The sequence below is a fragment of the Falco naumanni genome, chromosome 4 (genome assembly GCF_017639655.2).
Source record: "Falco naumanni isolate bFalNau1 chromosome 4, bFalNau1.pat, whole genome shotgun sequence".
Classification (NCBI taxonomy): domain Eukaryota; kingdom Metazoa; phylum Chordata; class Aves; order Falconiformes; family Falconidae; genus Falco; species Falco naumanni.
Genome location: NC_054057.1, coordinates 56,534,294 through 56,555,737, shown reverse-complemented (window position 1 = coordinate 56,555,737; position 21,444 = coordinate 56,534,294). Strand labels below are relative to the sequence as shown.

The 21,444-nt window shown below is 42.4% G+C and overlaps 1 protein-coding gene across 3 annotated transcripts in view; it reads left to right on the top strand.

The window, feature by feature from the left end:
* Positions 1-21,444, top strand: part of LOC121087401 (sodium channel protein type 5 subunit alpha-like) — a 178,173-nt gene that overhangs the window by 28,267 nt on the left and 128,462 nt on the right. For all 3 annotated transcript variants that reach the window (XM_040592378.1, XM_040592377.1, XM_040592376.1), the window contains one exon: positions 12,143-12,206. In XM_040592378.1, coding sequence (XP_040448312.1) covers positions 12,143-12,206 — 64 coding nt within the window. The remainder of the gene's footprint in view (positions 1-12,142; positions 12,207-21,444) is intronic.

The window sequence follows — 21,444 nt, the reverse complement described above, 5'->3', positions numbered from 1 at the left end:
CTACAAGGCTGCTAGTGTTGTTGAGAATTGTTGGGTTCTCTCCTCCTGCTGTACATCTGCCATGAGCCAATCATATATGCTGAATCCCATCAGGATTACGAATTTCCTACCTATCCCCTCAATGTTTTGCTTGCTTTTTCCATCATTGCAATAGCTCCTGCAGCTGGAGGAAGTGCCAGGTAACTTGGGAAGCAAGGGACAGAGCCCTTAGCATGGGGATTCAGTGGGAAAATTCAGGCTGCGAGATCTCTTCCATTTAGCTTCACTAATCACTAAGTCCTAGCATACAAAAGTGACATTGAATATTCCTGATCAGACTGTCAAGAAGCAGACTTTCTTGGCATTGTCATTAAAAGCTTAATACTGTTAAAGAAACTTCATCTGAGCTACCGCAGGTGCCTCTGGTGTCTCAGCTAAGTTCCTGGGCACAGCAGTCGTGGGAAGGTGAGCTTCCTGCTTAGTCTCTCTTCAACTCACATTGGAGATGCAGGTCTGAAATCTGCCTTTTTGGTGGGCAACATCTGTCTCATGATGAACAGGAGGATTTTTCTATTCTTCCCATCCATTTAAATGACTCTAGGTCTTCATAATTTACACACCAACCTCTAAGAAGGCGGCTTATCAGAAAAGTTATTCCAGTCTGGTTTTGCCATCCATGAGTAATGCTTACCACTGCAAACTTAGGAAGGGGGAAAAGGAAGATTAAAGCAGAAGTAGCTCATCAGGTCTCCCAGCCTCCTCCAAAGGACTGTTCTTTGCCTGTATGAATGGAGTGTGCATTGGGGGAACAGTTGAGCATTAGGTAGAATCAAGCTAAAAAAATTTCGATGCCAAGTGCAGGTGGTGAAGTTAAAAGGGAGGCACAGGTTGTTCATCTGGGAAATGACTACTGGTAAGTAACTACTTTCCTACCTGCCATTCTACATGTAGTAAGGGACTGCAATCAATAAGCCCAAGGAGGAATTTTTGTTTTAGACATTGATAATAACAAACCAGGGAATCTGAGGGTGTAGGTACAGCAGTGCCATGTAGAAAGATGAAATAAAGGCTGAAAAAAAGTGTAAAATAGTGATAGTTTACATCCACAGTGTTATGAAAATTCTGAGATCAATATATCAATATCAAAGTTCTTGAGCTGTCTGTTATATTTAGGAGACCTAATAATGCAGAAATACCAGCTGATAGAAAGACTGCAAGCTTAATTCCAGTATTTGTAAAGGTTTCTAGGAAAGCAGCTGCAAATAGTGTGCTTGAAAGCCTGTCTTAGGTTGTGGTGTTTAAATTAAAGATGTATTTGATGAAGTGAAGCTTTATGAATGTGTGAGTTAGTGGACTGAAAGCTATATGTTGTCCAATATGTCACTGGCTTAGAGAGAGAAAAGATGTACCAATGGACTGAGTGTAGCTGGTTCACATGGCTGATGATTGTAGAATTTTTAATGTCATTTATGTGTTCCATTACTAAAATGGATTATTGACTAGTCAGTAAGCAGTAAGTAGAAATCTGAGTTTAAATAGTGTGTTCTTTTGTAGAGCAGGGCTCAGTGTAAGTGCTAAATGCATGAGAAAAAACACTTAAGAAAAAAGCCTTAAAATTTTCATAAAATTATTATAATATCACTTATGAGATGATAGTCTCAAACCCCAGTATTTTCTTTTTCTTTAAACTAAATACCCTACTTAAGACACTCTGAAAAGGTGTTGTTTTCAAAGTGTTCTGTATATGTTTTCTTTTAAAATCAGTATCTTGTAAGGTAAAATAAACCCCTGTAATTTCTTTTAGATAATCCTGTCCAAGCAGCTGAAATAATAATAAAAAAAATAATAATGAAAAAGAATGTTTAAGCTTTATTAACCTTTTACTTGGAAGAATCAACTGCTATTTTTATAACTTAGAAGAGGGCTGAAAAGGGTTGTTATTTTTTTCTTGCAGACTAGTTTCTGGCATTCATTTCATGGCAGTGATTTTTCTCTTCTGAAGTCAAACTGTGTAGTTACAAAAGGTCTTGGGGGTGGGGGGGGCTGGGGGGGTGGGAGGCGGGGGAAGCTTTAATTAAGAAGAAAAAGTCCAGATAAATATAAATGTAATATCTGTTTTGTCATCTCCAGTCAGACCTGGAAGACTTATGGTTGCTTCAGGTTCTATATTTAGAAAGATGCATAAAATACATGAAGTTTAGGTCCTTATTTTAGGTACCTAGTCTTTGCAGCTCCCAATTACATACAACAATGTGATGGGAGTGATTCAGAGAAGGAACTTTCTGAGGTGGCCTGTGGAGGAACATGGTTCATTTTCCATCCTTTAATCGTAGTAGGCAGCCTGGGGAGGTGGTCCAACAAAACCAGCCACGTTAGATGCCAAAGGCTGAGGAAGGTGAGCACTTGTCATAGATGATCTCTGCTTGCAAAGCAACTGGCTGAACATTGATGTGATACCCATCCAAATCATGGTCTTCCTGTGTGCTTGAGAAGGGACCACAGGCTTGTGGGAGTCAACTGGTCTTGTGTGTGGTGTGGATGCAGAGCCAGTCTGACTGCTCAGAGCTGATAAATCAGAAGCAGTTCCAGACCAATGGGAAATCATTCTGGAGCCTTTACACATCCTCCTCTTTGATGTTCTAGGTGTAATGCACTGTTGAAATAAACGGGCATGGATGCTGAGGCATATATCTGTGAATATATAGAAATATATGTGTGTATGCACATGTATCTTCTCTAAGCTCTGTGCCTGATTGTTAGCTCCACCTGACAAATTGCTTCAGTTTTGCTTTCAGAACCACTGAAACAGAACTGTATGAACAGATATTCTTAAACTGTATGGCAACTGTATAGAAAGTAATGATGTCCAAGTCAGATAACAAATGGAGCAAGTTTGGGGCGAGCTGGAGTGTTGAGGTGTTGTCTGAGGTGGTAATAGAAGACAGTGGATGTTTAATGAGTAATTATGGAGATGGGAGGAAAGAGGGAAGCAATACATCAGGTTGAGACTGGAATAGGTGTTTTATTATGCATAATTGTGTATGAACCAATGATTAAGACAAAGAGCCTCTCTGGGCTTTCAGGCTGTGCTTGTCAGCATGGAATCTAGTCATGTTACTCCACTGCTAACTATAAATATTGTGGCTTTTTTCAGGTGCTGTGGATCTTTTGATAAATACCTTCATAAATGCTCAAGCCTTAATTTTCTGATGCGTTATTAACACGGGTATTGTATCTGTGCACTTTAATGTTTTAAGCTAAATAGTACAAGGAAGGCTGAGCAAAAGAAGTACAAGGATCAAAAAAACATAGGAATTGGTACTGTTGTATCCAACACAGTCTCTTCCCAAACATTCAGTAAGATTATTTTTTTTTTTTTTTGGCCTTGTGGTGAAAGAGTAAATTCTTATTTTGTAACAGTTTGTAAAACAGGAAGATTTGTCCCCCAGGTACATTTTTTTTGCCCTCATCACCACATTTACTGCTCATAGAAAGGAAAGAACTACTAGAGGAAAGATGTGTCACAAAAGATTCAGATGGAACATTTTCAGACTTTTCCAGCACCTTCAAATTGTTCATAAACTCCCAAACTAAAATACCACTTGACTTGCACGGTGATGTGCATTTGAAAGGATCTCGTCTGTACCCTTTGCAGCATGTCCATGGACTTCTGCTTGCTCTGGGTTCAGCAATAACATGCCTTGCAAAGGCAAGAGGTAGCTTTCACTTTTAACACGGAACAGTCAGTCCAGGTGCACTGTGAGCCCACCAGCAGAGAACAGCTTGCATTGCTGCTTTCCCTTATTGCACTGGTTCTAAGGAATAAGTAAAGAAATATTTTCTCCTGATACTTTTTATCAATGCTGAATTCACCCAAGTGAGGTGGAGATGAGATATGGGGAATTGCCAGGCTCAGTCTGACCTTGGTGTACCCACAGCAGCACCTGTCTGTGGCACTCAGAGCAGCCCCATGTGTTCCAGAAGAAATTAGTAAACCCTGAAGTATAGATATTTTTCTAATTTTTTATTAGCATTAACTATTATAACTCTGGATATCCATATCTAGATAAGCAACAGAACTCTCTTTGAATGTTTTGACCACAGGGGCAGCCTGTGGCAGTAACTTCAGCAGTTGAAATGGCAACTGTAGTGAAAAATATTTCCTTTATCTTTAGTTTTGAAAATATTTTCTCTCCTTTTTTTTCCTGTTTCCCCCCTTCATTTTCTTAGGGCAAAAAACATTGTTATCATGTTCTGTGACTGTGAGCACACAAAGCTCCCTGTTCTCATTTTCCAGAAAACATGCTTCTTTTTTTTTTTTTTCTGTTTTCTAAAACATGCTTTTTTGTCTTTTCTAAGACAAAAGATTTCCATTCTTCCAATTGTTCGTCTTATTAAAATTTTCCCAGTCATTCTTATTACCTGCTTCTCAGTACCCTCCAGTCCAGCAGTTACCCTGTTGGAAGCAATGTTGTGGTCTGTCTTCTGCATCACAGAATCACTTAGGCTGGAAAAGACTTTAGGATCATTGAGTTCAACCATTAACCCAGCACTGCCAAGTCCACCATTAAACCCTGTCCCTACTTGCCACATCTACCCCCAGGGATGGTGACTCAACCACTTCCCTGGGCAGCCTGTTCCAGTGCTTGACAACCCTTACAGTAAAGAAATTTTTCCTAATATCCCATCTAAACCTCCCCTGGTGCAACTTGAGGCCATTTCCTCTCATCGTATCACTTGTTACCTGGGAGGAGAGACCGACCCCACCTGCCTACACCCTCCTTTCAGGTAGTTGTAGGGAGCGATAAGGTCCCCCTGAGCCTCCTCCTCTCCAGGCTAAACCCCCCCCCCCAGTTCCCCCAGCCGCCCCCTACCAGCCTTGTGCCCCAGCCCCTTCCCCAGCCCCTGCCCGGCTCTGGACACGCTCCAGCCCCTCAGTGTCCCTCCTGTAGCGAGGGGCCCAACCCTGAACACAGGGTTTGAGGGGCGGCCTGACCAGGCCGAGCACAGGGGGATGCTGTGTGTGACCCCCGGGCAGGGCCCGGCACGGGGCCGGGGTGACCCTCACACAGCTCGCTTGGCCCCTCGGCCCGGCCTGCCCAGACCCTGCAGAGCCCCCTGCGCCGTCCAACTCGGTGTCATCTGCAACGTACTGAGGGTGCACTCGGATCCCCTCGTCCAGATCATTGATAAAGGTATTAAACAGCACTGGATGAGACAAACACTGATTTATAGGTTATTTCCTGTATAGTACTCAATCCTTTTCTTCCTGCCTCTCAATATTACACTTTTCTTTGAGCACATCTTCATATTATACAAAAATATTGGCTAAGGATCCCTAACTGAATCCATATCTCTTACCTGAAATGATACAGGGTATGTAAAAGTTGACAAGGGTGAAGATGGATGAGAATTTCTCCTTCTCCGCTTTACTTCGCATTCTGACAACGTAATGCCTAACTTATGATTTTTCCACTAATTTTTTTAGTGGAATAGGTGTTTCTAGTGTTCCTCCTTCAGTCCTGGCCTTGCAGTTGATTGATCCGGAAAATACTGTGTAGAGTAGATTTTGTCATCTCTCTGCTCTCCCTCTCTTTCTGTTGTACTTATAAATGTAATAAACTGGTGCAGATGCAACTCTCTGTTAGCCTACAGAAATACGGCACATAGACTTTTCATCTTAACCTTTGTCTTCCATCTCTTAGCCAGTGTTTGATCCAATTAATTTGTTTTCTATATCACAGTACAAGCAGGAGTATTTTCTGCTATTTTTCTGGCATCTGCCTGTAATCACAAATGCATTCAAGCCTTGTCACAGCTTTTGATTTTAATTCTTTTGTGCCAAATGTATAAAAAACCCTCCCCAAAATACAAAACCTCTACAAAACTTTCAGAGAGCACACTTCGGCATTTTGCTGCCTATTCATGTGAAGCGTACATCCAAACAAGTGGTACTAAATGTGCTTTTATTTATGTGCTGTGCAGCCTACGGCCTTAAGAGCATGGGTCTGTGTGACTGGTCAGACACAGAGACATGGAAGGAGGCTATCTGAAGAGGTTTAAATGCCAGCATGAGTATTTATTGCTAGTTATTGTCTCCTGTCTCATCTTCGTTGGGATGCTCATGGACTTGGCATGGTACCCAAGCCAATTTGACAGCATCTAAATTCTCTGTTCCCCTCTAGTGTGCAGCTCCAGCTGCTCCTGACATGCTTTCTCTTCCCTCCTGACATGTTTTTCCTTCCCTTGGACCATACAGGCAGCACAGATCAGGTACTTTGGATCCTTAAGGCTTTCAGAGCCTCTTCCTAGTGCACGGGAGCCATCTAGCAGAGGGCTTGATTGATATTTTTACTAGCTTTTTGTCAAAGCGGGAAAAAGCTGTACTATCAAAATTGGGTGTGTTTTCTAGGCTATGGTGACTGCTGAGCCCTGGCTGGGAAATTGCTTCTATGGCTTTTCTCAGCCATGGGAGAAGCACTGGTAGGAGTCTACCTGTCTAAGGACACTAGAGCTTAAGGAGACTGCTTTCCTCCCTCCTCCCAGCCCCTCGGTATCTCCTACAGGACAGCTCAGGGCTGTATTTATCCTAATGTCACATATTAGCCAATGCTGTATGTAAGATTCTTAAAAAAAAAAAAAGCCATCCCCTTAATCTCCGTCCCCTCTACCCACACAACCATCCTCACAACTAACTCTTCCTGTTCATTTTTAAGTGGAGTTTTGAAAATGTCCTTCCAGACAGTTCTGGGGTATGGTGGCAGGAGAGAGCTGGGCCAGAAGTGAGTGCCTGGGGAAAGAGGGAGGGAAGGATGGGAAGCAAGGAGAGCACCTGAGAGCCTGCAAAGCCCAACAGAAGGGTCGGCAGCAGCAAATGCCAGGGGACAGCAGAAGAGAGGCTGATCCCCTGTCACGGGGTGGGCAACAGGAGAGTAACTGATTATTATAATTATTTGCAGTCCCCTTTAACAAGGAAGAAGTAACTGGCAGTGCCATTTATTCCCAAGCATTCTTCCCTAATAATACCCTTAATACAGCCTGTTCCATCGCTTTTGTGAGGCATGTTTTTCATCTTCAAACTCAATTTCATTTATTAGAGACTTCACCGTATGTGACAGAGTGTGCATGCAGCAAGTGCAGCAAGGATTCTTTTTAATTATTATGTATTACCAAGAGGTACAGTGTGTTTGTGCCGGTGGGCGAAAGGGCGAGGAGGGGGTGTTATCTATTTTGTTTCTGTGTCACGTATCACAACTGTAAGGTGATGGGGCTTTCTGAATTGCATTTTAAATTTGGAATCAGGACGTTTGGTGGCTGGCAGTGCTTTGTGCCAGCCATAGCACGGGGAGAAAGTCCCCCAACCAGTGAGCACCCATGTGCCTGCAATAAATAGTCTCAGATAACAGACACCTCTCTGAAGTTTTTGTTCGAAAGTCAGCCAGAGGACTCTTCTCCGGGCAGTCACTAATGATATTCGAATGCGTCTCTTTGTGCAAATGTGGCAATATATACTTGGTTTTCAAATTGGAATGAATTTGTTGTAAGATGAGTCAAAATAGCATTTCAGTTGGGTGTTCAAAGGAGGAAGAGAAGCTGGACTCAGAAACCATGTATTTAAGCGGACTGTAACCTTTTTCATTTTTCTGAACTAGAAAATTTTCCTTTCCTTTGCACAGAAATGAGGACTTCTACCCTGCAGCTTTAGGTACCCCACTGGCTTTCTGCTCAGTGGTGTGATGTAGGTGTGGAAAGTATAAGCTGGAGCATAATTTTAATTAGAATTATTTATTTTTTTGAGGAAGTTTGTGGTTTGGGTTTTTTTTAGCTTGACATGGAGCCGTTGTGAATGTTTGCTCTGTTAGAATTGCCTGGTGTGGAAGAGAGCAATGCAGAAACATGTAAGATATTAATAAATCAGGAAAAAAAAAAAAAAAAAAACAACAAACCAAAAAACAGAATGAAACAGCAGCAGTGATGAGAAGCTTGAGGAATTGACTTTGGAAGGAAGACATTGCAAGAATAGTCTAGAGGGATTTGTGTATTTTCTCACTACTTGCATACAGCAGCTTTAAAAACACGGTCATTGCTGCGTGCTTGGAGCAGTGTAGGAGGCAGAGCATGGATTTGCAGGAGACACAGCAACTCATGGAAGGAAAAACAGGGTAATATATTTTCATCTTCCTAATGCTGTTGCAGCCTTAAGCCTTAAGGGACTACCGATGGTTAGGGCTGCTCCCAAGCTTCTTGGTGTCCCTGGAGAGCCAGGAGCTCTGAGGATGCTGAGGGGATTGAATTACTCTGGGTTGATGTAACTGTAACTGAGAGCTGGATTAGTGAACATAATTTCCTGGACTGTGTTTAGTGTAAGGTCCTTTCACTCTGGTGATGGGGAAGAGCAGACGTTACTCCACTCTGCAGTCATGGTTGCTGTCTGGGCTCCATGTCACATCTAAAGACAGCTATCAGTAGCCTCAACCAAATAATAATGTAATATCTAACAACTGTGCTGCGTAATATTTATCATTAACCCTTTCCTGAAAACAATTAAGGGAATTCATTGGAGGAGTGTTTATTCTTTGATGCTACAGGTGTGTTAATGTCAATACTAAGGAAGATGTGATCCATGGTAGATGGAGATAAACCTCTACTTCTTCCCATTTAGACTAGTTGTGGTGAGGTTATGGTAGTGTGAGCTTTGTCATACCCTGTACACAGCAAAGGGTGTGGGTTTGTGGCTTTGGGTCAAATCTGGCTGTTGCTGGTCCTTGAGCCACTTTGGCTGAAGCAGTTGCCATTATCTCATTGTCATTTGTAGGTCGACAAAACTCTGTAAGAAGGTAGTAAGCTGCTTGTGAGCACTCACTTTACAGGATTATTTTACTGAACTCAGCAGCTTTAAAACACAAGCCCTGGGAAGACAACAGCAACATAGTGGATTCATCATACACCTGTTTCATGGTAGCGGAATCAACCTAACACAAGTAATGCAATGTCAGGAGCATTGGAGATACAGGGTCTTAGCATGTATTTATAAGGCTCAGGCACAAATGTGCATATGTTTTGGAGAATATAGCATCTGGTTATTAGAAAACATATTTCTGTTGAATTTTTGGCTGCTGATTACTGACAAAAAATGTTTTGTATTACTGAAAAATAGATGAGTTTATTTGGCAACAATGTAGTAAATATTGTGGGACTGACCAGAAACTGATATGAAGCCAGTGTTATTGTGGCCTTTTTAAAAAAAAATATTTTAATATGATCAAGTAGTTACCTTGCTCTGGAAATTCCTGTAGAAAAGTTCCTAAAAGGCCTTGTATACACGGTAACTGTGACATCAACATTTTAGTAAAGCTGATAAAAAAAAAAAAATATTAGAATTTCCTTTGGAAAGAATGGCATGTTGTATAAAGATTATGTACACACACACACGCATACAAACAATACTGTTTTGCCTTGATTTTACTTCAAAAAAATGAAAAAATCTAATATGGAGGTTTTCAGTTTTGTCTTCCACTTTTGTTTTCCTGTTTTGTTTTCCACTGACATGCTGAATTTTTTCAGTGAAAAAAATGACAAAACAAAACAAAACAAAACCTATTTGCAATCTTGCAAGACAATGAAAAAGTCATTGTGGTTTCAGGTGGCGTTGATCGGTTTGAGCAGTCCATGTTTCAAAGAGAAAATCCTACTGTAAATGAAAAAGGAGCTTTATGTTCTTTGTCCATGTTAGAGTTAACTGATGGGAAGCAGAGGCCACCGGTTAATACAATACAGAGGTGGTTTGTTCTTAAAAGCAGGAGTGATGACTGTTTGCTTCTTAAAGACCTCTGATTGCCTGGCATCCTTCATTGAAATCCAAGCCAACTTGCTTTGAATGACAAATTGATTGTTGTGCACATTTTTGATAATACAGCAATTTGTCTCCTTGGGCCTAATACTCTAATCCCCCCTTCATTTGTCAGCAGGGAATCGGCAATCCGGCTCTTCCTCAGGCTGAGGTTTGGCATGGCAGCTGTGACACGCTGCTGTGCAGCTGCAGACCCCGTGGTGAAGATACCCCCTCCCAGCAGCATCTACGCCCCGGTTCCTCAGCACAGTTCATAGCACTCTTTGGTGCCTGCCACGTTGCTTGGTTTAGAACTGTAAATTTTTAAGTCCACAACAGACAATAGAATTTTGTCTGTTCTTGAGATTTTAAATTTCTTGTTGGCCGAGTCTCCTTTTTTTCTCTTCACATCTGTCTTCTGACTCTGTTCTCGTCTTCTGATTTGACTGACCAGGAGGTGTTGGTTTAGTCTTCAACCAGCACTGTGCTCCGGAACTTCAATCAGCCCTCAAAGAATGTGGTTAACACACGGACAGATCTATGGTCCTCCCACTCTTGGCATTTGCAGTATGAAAAGTTCCCAGGGGGGAGTGCACGTTGGTGAAGTTCAGGGTACCCCATGTAGTTATGCCACTTGTTAAGAAGGTGTAGAACCTCTGCAGTCATTTATCTCGTCTCATGGTTGTGCTGTATTTCCTCTGTAGCAGAGTCTGGTGGGTCAGTGTCACTAACTCTGTGTATCCCCCCCAAAGGATAGCATCTCTCCTAAGAAATGCAGAAGTCTTGCGCTAGCAGAAGTGGAGGGTGAAAGGAGGTGGAAGAGGTGGCATCCTTCCCGCTTCTGTGGTGATTGACCACAGGTCCTTTAACATATTGAATACCTGGGTGTTGCTGTCAGTCAAGGTGTTTCCGTAGAAAGCCCACATGTGAGACAAAGTGGAAAAGCATACAGTCAGAGCAGGATATGCGCCCTGATAACTTGTGAACACCATCACGTGCCCTTGTAACCACAAACTCATGGACAGTAATTCCCTCTTGGCATGCAGCAGGGCAGGGCTTTTCCACTGCTCGCAGCTTACTGAGAAAGCCACAGCACATCTGTTCGGTGGCTTGAGCCATTGAGCATTCTTTGCATAGCCTGCCTGGATAAGCTGTCACTCTTAATTTTTAAAACATTTCACAACAGAGGGTTAGCCTAGAGTGGAGAACCTCTTCTGAGCATCATCTGCGGAGGCCCCTCTGCTCACAAACACATGCTGCGTAAGGCTGCCACCATCATGCCTTATATCAACAGGGGATCACATGCTCTCTGTGCACCAGGTTATCTACCCTCCACCACTCAGCTACTGGCCTCTGTTTTGCATTTATTATGTTCCTAGAGCAATGCTTTTATCTGTTCATCCATGCTGCATTTCAGGTTTTAGAGATGCTCTTTAGAACATCTCCTTTTCTTCAGACTCTCTCTGGAAAACTGATCTTGCTTATCCTTTTGAGAAGTTTGCCTTGTGTTCTGTTTTTTTGAACTTTTTTTGGCTGGGGATGGGAGAGGGAGTGTGTACACAGAGGCTTTCATTAGCCTGGGGATGGCTAATTTCCTTAAGCCTCATTGATAGTCAACCAGGGAATGATCCAGAGGACTTTAAATTTAGCTTGCTTCTCGTGAGTCCCCCTTGAGAAGTGTGTGTCTCTCTCCGTTGCCTTTACAGATGACTACATTGACAAATATTTGTCTTTATGAATACTTCCTTGTTTGTTTGATCTGTAACAAGGTGCATTTTTCTGATTCTTTCGCTTCATGCTGTGTGTTTTCTACGCTGAGCAGAATCCGCCAGATTGGGGGAGTGGGCTGCTTTGTTAGTATTATTACATTTTGACTTATAGTTGGTTGCATTTTTAACCTATGAGTCAGAATTGCTATCACAAACTTCAATTAATATGTATCTCATCAGTGTAGAGTTTAAAAGTTACAGGCAAGCTTATGGTTTGCTTTTGCTGCGTAGTGCTATACTGTATTCAGTAGCAACATTCTCAGTTAGAGCAGCCAGGGACATGGCTGGATGATGTTTCCTTACAAACATTGCCCACAGCCTTGCTGCCACTTTATTAAACCGGTCATTTGTGGAATACAAACAGCAAGGGCTTAAAGAGCTTTGAACACATCTATTTGTTTTTTATAATTTATGGAGGTTAAAATTAGCAAAACAAAGCAAAAGTATGCCATTCATCTCTCAATTACTGTTGCAATTGAATATGCTGGTTGGTGGATGATATTTGTGAATGTTTTAATTCCCAGAATGTACTTGTTAAAAAGCCATTTCTCTATTTCTGTTGCAGTGAACTATTTCATAAAAAATGGTACAGAAGATGTATTACTGTGTGGCAATAGCTCTGATGCTGGGTAAGTACTTAAAAAATATCATCACTTCTGGTTTGGTTTTGCTGCCATTTTTTGTTGTTTTTTGTTTTTTGGTTTTTTTTTTCCCCTATGTTTTGCTTCAGTTCTGTCCACTTCTCACCAGCATGAATTAGATATTTCAACTTCCTTGTGTCAGTCATAATAGGAGAGAGGATAGTGAAAATATTGTGCATAGCAATTCAATTTTTTGAACTGCAGGGAAGAGAAGTTTGTGTTTGTCACTTATTCAGGTCTGAAATCTTTCGGGGCCTTATTACAGTTCTTTTTCAATACATTTAATTTTCTCAGAAAAAAAACCCCAGTGAAAACTAAGTAACACTTTGGCTGAGTGGAGAGTATTTTAAAGGAAATGAAACAGGAAAGCTGGAGGGATTTAGACTGATGATGAATTCTTGGCTTTTGGCAAAGGAAGGTAAACAAATCAACAAATTCTAGTCCCCAAAATAGCATGCTTTGGAGATGGGGAAGTACTCAGTTTTGAGTTGTGATCTACATTTGTACATGATATGTTTATAGGCTGCACATGTTTCACTTTCTTATAGACAGTAAAGAGATCCAGAATAATTCCTGTGGTGTACTGACTTACTCTGCATAAAGGATTTCATTCATATCCCTACCATCTGTAGATGCTAACAGTTCCTGCTGCATCCAGTCCTCAGGGTCTAAGTGCATTATCTGAGAGTGTGATTTTATTTGACGGGTTCTCATGATCTTTATGGGAATGGAAGAGTTCAGATGTGATGGAGAAAGATGGGATCTTGTGTGGGCAGAGGAGATTATAAACCTTGTAAAGCTTGTAGGCTGTTAAGAGTTGTAGGAAAAGGAAGAAAAGACCTTAGAGTGGTGGGATGAATGAGATTTTGATCTAAATATGTGAGAGTATTTGAACCAGGGAGGTGGGTGACCTAGGTCAAGTGAGGAGAGGAGTTGAGATGATCTAATTCTGGAGGGAGATGTTTTGAGTTGGTAGAACTAAATGTAGAGACTGGGAAAAAGAAAGGTGTAAATTAGGAAGAACTTAATGTGAAAAGAAGAGAGGCATGTGTGCACAGAGAGGCAGCAGGAAGATGAAGGGAAGATAAAAATCTAAACTTGCTTGTGGACAGGCAGGTAATAAAAGCCGCAGGGTCCTGAAGAGATGCTTTATGTTCTGCTGCCACTGTCTGTATCTGTATTTACATAGGACAAAGAGAAAGCTGAAGTGTCAGCCTTCCCTCTGCATGTCTTGTGGTCTGATCTGTATTACCAGTCTGATTTAGACTGTAAGCTCCTTGGGCAGAGGGCCATGCTTTCCTCTTTGTTTGTTCCACAGAAGGTACAATGTCAGCATTCATTAATTAAGTGCTTTGTTGATTGTAATACATTGCATTTATCCAGGCTCAGGCTGGACTCCAAGACTATTGGGATGTTTCCCGGGGATCCCAGGATTTGGCAATGTACCTATGCTGGTGGACTTCAGCCTTTGCTAGTCAATAGGCAGTAATACGGAGGAAAAAAAATGTTATGCACAGCAACAATATTTTGCACATCACAAAATATTTTACATTGTTCTCTCTGATGACCTGAACCATGGTGGTGGCAGGCTGCTAAGGTCATGAGCAAATGGCAGAAGGGTTAACTAGGTTATAGGTAGTTTGTGAGGCATAGTTTAGGGACTACTGCTTTGGAATCATCCAAGTGGTGGGAAGTTTAATACTAATGCAATATTCATGGAGCATCTGTATATCAGTAGCCTGTATGGATTTAAGGGTTGGATTAAGGGCATATGGGCAAAACCACCCTTATTTCCTTCCCTAGAAAGTCAATAAAATGCAACGTGTCAACAAAAAGCAGTAACTGAAGAAAACCTCCAATGGAGGCACTCTCCCCATGAGAGGGTCACAGCCTGAAACAGCCAGGGAAGAACTTCCAGCTCTGGTGTATAAGAAGATGAAAATGCCACCCTCACACCTAAAGCCTTTGTGCTTGTTTTGATAAATACATCAAAACTATTAGTGTCCGTGCCATTAAGGGAAACCCACATTCCCTTTACGCACCAGTTCTTTCTTCTTCAGGCTCTTGTTGTTTTAGTTAAGGATTTAATACCACCTGGTAAGGTTTTAAATGCCTAAAATGGGGATAAATATTCCTACTTACAGTGGGGTTTTAGCTCAGGACTGGCAAGCGTGGTCTCATCTGTTATACCTTGCACAGAGTTCCTGTCAGTCATCCTTTCCTGTTGTTTAATGGCATGAAGACAATTAGGAAGATGATCCTAAGGACTCAGAGGACCTGCAAAGTCATATGTTCCCACCTGTTCAAATAGACAGACCAATCATCTACAGGCTGACGCACCTAACAGAGTGGATTTATTTTCTCTTACCCTTCAACGGTCAAAGCCAAGAGCAAGTGCATTAAGTAGTAAAACACAAAATCTGAATGTGTGGGACCTTTCGGGACAGGTTGCACCACAGGATCAAGGGAGGTGAGTTAACAGTGAGAGGTTGCATCAGGTTGTGGTTGCCCCATCTATTAGTAATGAAATTCATGACAAGTGAGGATGCTTAAGTTGGGAACCCATCAAGGCATGAAGAAGGCAGGGTATGGAAAGACAGCTGGCAAGGCCACTTCTGGGTGTTCATAGCATTTGTGGAGCTTGCTTCTGCTCCCAGTCTGGACCTTGAGTTTATTAGCCTCTGGGGTATGCTGAGGACCCAAAGGAAATGGGCAGTGTTGTATGTGCAGTCCTGCAGGGATTTGTTGTTAGAGTGAGGGATATCTGTGTTGTGGCCAGGGTATTAAATCTTGAGGTAATTGACAAAGCCATTTTAGTGCATTTTTAAAAGCATGCTAATGACACTCTGAGGTTTGGCTGGTTGCTGTTATTATAGAAGAGTAAAAAAAAAAATCTAAATAAATCTACTATGGCAATTATTAGGTGATGAGACTCAGATGGTCTAATGTAACAGTGTGTAGTGATGGAGACTGCAACCTGAGCTGGAGTAGCAGGCCAAAATCAGCAGGGAAATGATCATCACTGGATGCTATATCACAGACAACCCAATTATCTCCAAGGTGGGGGCTTTATTACATTACTAGGAGGGACTGTTTTCTGAACAAGCACCCAAACTGCCAATAAAGCAGGAGGTAATGGATCTAGCTAATATTGATTCTAGTTCAGAAGGGATTTGGATAGATGTATGTCACTTAGCAGCAGCAAACATGTCTTTACTACTTTACCTGGCAAATGGAAGAAAAAAAACATGTATGTTTTTAGGAATGCTCAAGCAACCTCAGGAAGATTCTTCAAAAATCACTCTGCGGGGATGTGGTAGGAATGTCGGGGAGACGGCATATTTCTTAGCTGCACAAGGACTAACCTATCCGTGTGGTTTGCCATGTGATGCCTCAGAAACTTTCTTCAGGATACTTGAAATTTGATTTTTCTTCATTTAATCAGATAGAACTTCTGCGTTGTTTTTCATTTTGTTTATCCAACTGCATTTTCCCCGTTGAAGTACTGCAAGAATTTGCTTTGTATTTACAAGGGACAGAAAGTCCAATGGAAATAAGAAGTAATGTTTGGAGAAGAGAGAAAATCAAATGATTGTGATCAAAGATGTCCTTAGGTACAAAGTGAATGCTAGTGATGTGTGCTCGATGTTTCACAACAAGCACACTTAGAGCACTACATTAATGGAAATATCATCTGCTCAGAGGTGTGTGTCACAGGCTGGTCAGAGAGTGGAAGCAGTGCTAAGTCCAAGGCTCTTTTAGCAATAAAAATGTAGTTTATTTGCATAACTATTCATGTTTCTAGATGTCTTTTGGGGTTAAATTTGGTTGTTCCTTTGGATATGGCTGCACTGAGAATTATCCAAGTTGGTTCTTTTTGCAATTTCACCTGCTTTGATTTGATTTGATTAAAATACATGGAGAAAGCTCAGACAGTCTGATTTTCAAAGGAATTACAAATTCCATATATTTGCTTTTCAATTTAATTCCTAGTGTATCGCTCATCCAATTTTGAACACCTTGTTTTAGCCCTGAGGAAGATCCAGTAAAGATCTGGTACTACGATGAAATATTTGGAAGATCTTAGCTAGCAGCAGAAGCTGAAAGCTGCTATAGCCTTGGTGAAATCTGGTTTTAGCATCAAGTGGAGGATGCTTTGTAAGGGCTACAGAACCGCAGGTAACAGCGAGCAGCACCATACACTGCCTATAACCAGGCATCACGAGCCTTTTGAAGGCATCTACCCTACTGTGTGAAAGTGGCCCTTGGGAGCAAAGTTAAGCCGTATCCACAGATGAGTATTTACGGTAATAGTGCCGAAGGGAAGGCCAGTAGTTGGATGCAATGCTTTACAGTGTGTCCAAGGACCTACAGCAAGGACAAATCCGGGCAGTCAGCACCTAGCTTCAGGCAACGGGACATGGCCAACACCAGGCAAAGAAGAGAGGGAGCCTCCAAGGGCACTGCTCTCAGGAGAAGATGCAATCCTGATCCCACCTTCAGGTCCAGCGAGGCATCCTGCTGGAGCAGGTCAGCCATGCCTCTACCAGGCATCACCCTGCTGCGATCGTTGGACCAAATCTCCCAGCGAGTGGGATGTGGGAAGCGTTTCATGTCAGGCCACAGCTGCAATTACAGCTTGCTCCACTGCCATGGCTGTTAACTGTTCATTTCGATGAGATGAGTCCTGTGCTTACTCACAAAGACTTTCAGGGGCTGCAGCATCTTGGAATTACCTGTCCAGGAGAAAGGAAGATACATTTCAGTTCTAAAGCACTTCCACTTTTATCCTGTTGTAATTTCACAGGGACATTTTTCTGCTGTGCTTAGACTGCTGTTTTTTCTTCCCCTTCTGCCTGAAGGTTTGGAAGAGCAATAGAAACAGCAAGGAAATTTGTCCATTAGGAGAAAGAGAAAAAGACAAGATGCTATCAATGTACGAAGTAAACAAGCTGACAAAAAAGAGAACTTATCATTGTTCTTTTGACTTTTTCACTGGCAACTACAACAGGGAGCTGGCTTTTCAGAAAAGTGTGCGTTGTTTTAAGTCAGTTGTGTCCCCTTTGGATCTCAAGGTCAGACTGCTTAATTTTTTTTTTCCCCTTTCACATGATATGTCCTATATATTCAGCTCATGGGCAGGAATAGTCTACAAGATCATACTGACAATGAAAGCACATTTGCATCATGTCTGTACTGATATTACCAAAAAGACTAGTGAACAGGAAGGAAAAGCAGCCAGTAAAGCTACTTCAGGATGCAACAAGAAAGCACCTTTGGCAACTGCATCCTAGTAACTGTTGCTATAGAAACTTTAGCTACCTTTATCCTCACTATGACCTTGATTTTTCTTAACAGGGTACATTAAAATAATGTACAGCATGGGGCAAGATTCTATATGGTTTGGTAAATTCTGCTGTCACTGAACTTATTGCATATAAGGGATGAAGGAGCGACCATGTGGTCTAGTGCTTCTCAAAGTTTTTGAGCAAGTCCTAACACTTTCTAAGGTATCATCAGAAAAACCCCACTTTGTTTCCTTTTGTGTGGGGCATTTTACTAAGGTAATTAATACGAGCACATAAAATGGCATCAAATGCCTGTTTTCATAGTCACCATGAGCACTGAAAGCAACATTTTTACGGGAGGTTCTCCGTGCTACCATACTATCAGCAGATTCATGTCAGCATATACAGCGATGCAGCACTTTGATCTCCTGAGATATAGCATCATTCTTTTGCCTTTATGCATCCTCCATGCAGTGATTTAAAGTCCCTTGCAGAGGCTTATCGCACCCCTCAAGGGTAGAGGGGAAACATGCACTGTGCTGAGGAGCAGCGCTCCTATCAGACAATAATTTGCAGAGCCCAGCGCTGCAGCTCGTGCCCAGCCCTTGGCAGGCAGAGAGCCTGGAACAATGTGTATGTCTGCCAGAAGAACATGTCAAACAGCATGCTCTCCCACAGCTCTTAGTCCCCTGGCTACCAGCAAACACGCCTAGTAACACAGCCACAGCCACGCTGGAAACGGGGGAACTGCACCAGAGAATAATGCGCCCAGTCAGTTCTTTTATTCTGCTGCTGGCAATTAGGACTGCTGCAGCTCTGAGTTGCCTGCCCTTAAATCTTATTAATAATTTATTTTAAAAATGTATTATTACTGCTATTGTTATTATTAGGTTTTGTTTTCTTAATATAAGAAGGCCTCACATTCAGGCCATGTTGTGTGGGATGCTGGACAAGCAGGGTGAGAAGAGCTCTGCTCTTGTGGGCTTGGAGGGTTTGTGTTTCAGAGGTGCAGTCCATGGATGGGTGGGGTGGAGATGGTACTCAGCTTAGTTACACATACGTACTCCTAGGGAGTGACATGAATGGGTAAGGTCAGGAGAAACAATCTGTTGCTTGCAGGTGATCTCTGGACTAGCCAGCACTGTCAGGCAGGTCATGGTCTGTTTAGGTGTGTTTAGCTTGCTGCATGAATGGGTCCATCACAGGGAACGGGGGACTGGGGAGCTTTGGCATGTACCCAGTGGGACTGGTGTGTTCATAACACCAAATTCAGTGTGATGGGGTATTGGACTGGAAAGGCTGGTGGAGTGAGGAAAAGGATACAATCCCCAAGTGTGACTTCTTCAAATGTCACAAAAGCATAGGAATTTTGGAAAGAATGAAGTGTGTTGTTTAAACTACCAGAGCTAATAATGTAATTACACCCCAGATTAGTAAGCAGTATTAATGAATTTAATACAAACATTCAGACTGCGCAGCATACCTTAAGTGAATTTAACTAGATTCTGATGTAAATCACATAAACTTTTCCATCTACTCTGTTGGTTACAGTGACAGGACAATGGGGATGGTTTGCTCATGGTGAGAAAGACTCTCACTTGAGTTTGAGAAAAAACAGAAAGCATGTCACCTGAAAGATGCTGCAGGGGCCATGGGCATAACTTTAAGTATTATACAGGCTTAGGGGCAACAATAACAGTCCTCACTCCTAGGGATCTGCTGTGTATTTGGAAGATCATGTCTCTAGTTAAACAGCAGCAGAAGGGATTAAATCCAAATCCACTCAATTCTTAAGGATGGGTAATATTACCTCTTAGTCAAAGCTGTAATAAGCTCATCAGCCACATGAGAGAAGCAGACTTACTAGGGGCTACAATCTTCATTAAGCAGTAATCTACCATTATGTTTATGATGATAAATTATCGCCCTACATTTTATTTGATGGGGTAGACAGAAGATCTGCTGTTTGGTCACTGGGTTGAGTGAGAAGAAATGATAGTTTCCTTACCCTGCTGTAGCATGAAGTCTGAAAAAGCCACATTGCAGCAGAGGGAGTTCTTCCGCTCACTGCTTATGTGCATGCATGGAGGGGTCTGATGTCTCAGGCTGAAACCAGTGGTTTTCCATCTGCCTGAGCAAGTAGCCAGTGGGGGAGGCTGAAATGTTTTTCCTGGATACAAGTCAGTGGCATGCACAGGTCAGTGGGTGCTCTGAGTCTGTGAGCAAGCCTGCTCATGGGCACCTCCTTCCCTTTTCTCCTCCAGTTTCAGCTCCTGGTTGATGTTGCTCTTTATTCTCATCTTTTCTTCTTCTTCTTTTCCTTCTTCTACTTTTTGTTTGTTTGTTTCTTTCTTTTCTTTCTTTCTTCCTTTCTTTCCCTGCCACCAAGCCCCCCCCCCCCCCCCCCCCGCCCCCGGCTACAGCATTTGGCTGGATTTGCTTGCACTTCCTTCCTTTCAGACCATTCAAATTCTCTCTTACCCCTTAGATGCCTGGAGTGAGAACTGCTGGGGGCTCCTAGTCAGACCTATCTGATGCGAAGGGTGCTTCTGTGAGCCAGATGTTGGCTCTCAGGTGGTAATTAATGGAGAAATGTAATTCAGACCCTCTAATCACAATTATTCTTTTAATATAACAACTTAAGAAAGAGCAGAGGAAGTAGAGTGACCTGTGACTTTCAGGCAGACTGAGCACCTGCTGGCAGCAATGCCCGGCTCTGGCTGGGGTGCTGCTGCCTTTTGGGCCCTGTCTCCTACATGCACAGTCACCCTTACAACATCAATTTTTTAAAATGTTGCCCTGTTTCAGAATGGGTAGTTTCATCTCGTCAGGTAGGAGCAAAAGTTCTAGGGATCTTTGATGCCCCACAACCACTGCAGAGCATGCACTCCTTGCTTGGCTGCTGGTCTCCTCCCTCAAAGCCAAGAGAAGTGAGAAAACATTGAAAGTGCAGAGAAAACACCCAGGCCTGTGGTCTAAAGGAGATCTAAGCCTCTCTTTTGTGGCCTGAGGACTTTAGCACCAAAAGGCAGGTTGAGGAAGACTCTACCATGCACGTCAACAAGTCTTGGAGGCCATGGGCACTGTCTGCCAGCTCTTGCTGCCAGGCTTTGGAACCCCACCGTGCTTACCAGGGTGGTTTCCATTCCTCTGGAACTAGCCACGTGTCAAAGACATCGGCCATAAACATCTCAGCTTGGTTTCTGCATTCTTGGACTTAAGCTGCAACCCGAGCAGGGACATTAAGGGCCCCTTACCACAACGTTTTTGCTTTTTTAACTTTTGGCGTGTCTGTGGCATGCACTTTATCTCTCATTATTGCTTCTTTCATAAGCAATTCTGTGTAGCAAGCCATGATATGCCTTTGCATCCTAAACCACATGAAAGTGCGGCTTTTGCCTTACAGATGTCGTAGCTGACATTGCCAGCTGTTTGATGCTAACTCCTGGACAACCCTCCCCGTGCTTTCAGGGTCTGAATGTTACAATCCAGCACATGGTGGTTTTACAAATCTTCTTTTATTGCACAACCCTACTGGCCACTACAGTCTGGATCAGCAGGTTACTTGGCTTGCCTAGATTAAACTCCTGAGGCAGAGCATTTTGTAATTATGCCCCTCGGCTACAACTCTCTGGCATTCCCAACCTGTGTTATTTAAACAAGGCTGTTTCTTATGTTCTTTAATTTCCTGTACCAATGCCAGTTTACAATGGTGATTACAGCCTGATGGATAGCTAGGTAGACTGATGCTTTTAACTTTTCTGAATCAATGACACTAATTTCATTGTGATCAATTGAACAGCATCCTGTGAGGCTCCTGTGGAGGATGTTATATTTATGTAGCTTGTTGTTGTTGCCCATCCCTGAGCATCAGAGGAGAGTGCAATCCTGTGAAATGCTTCCCTGAGTTAAAAGGAGCTAAAGAGTTTGCTAACAGA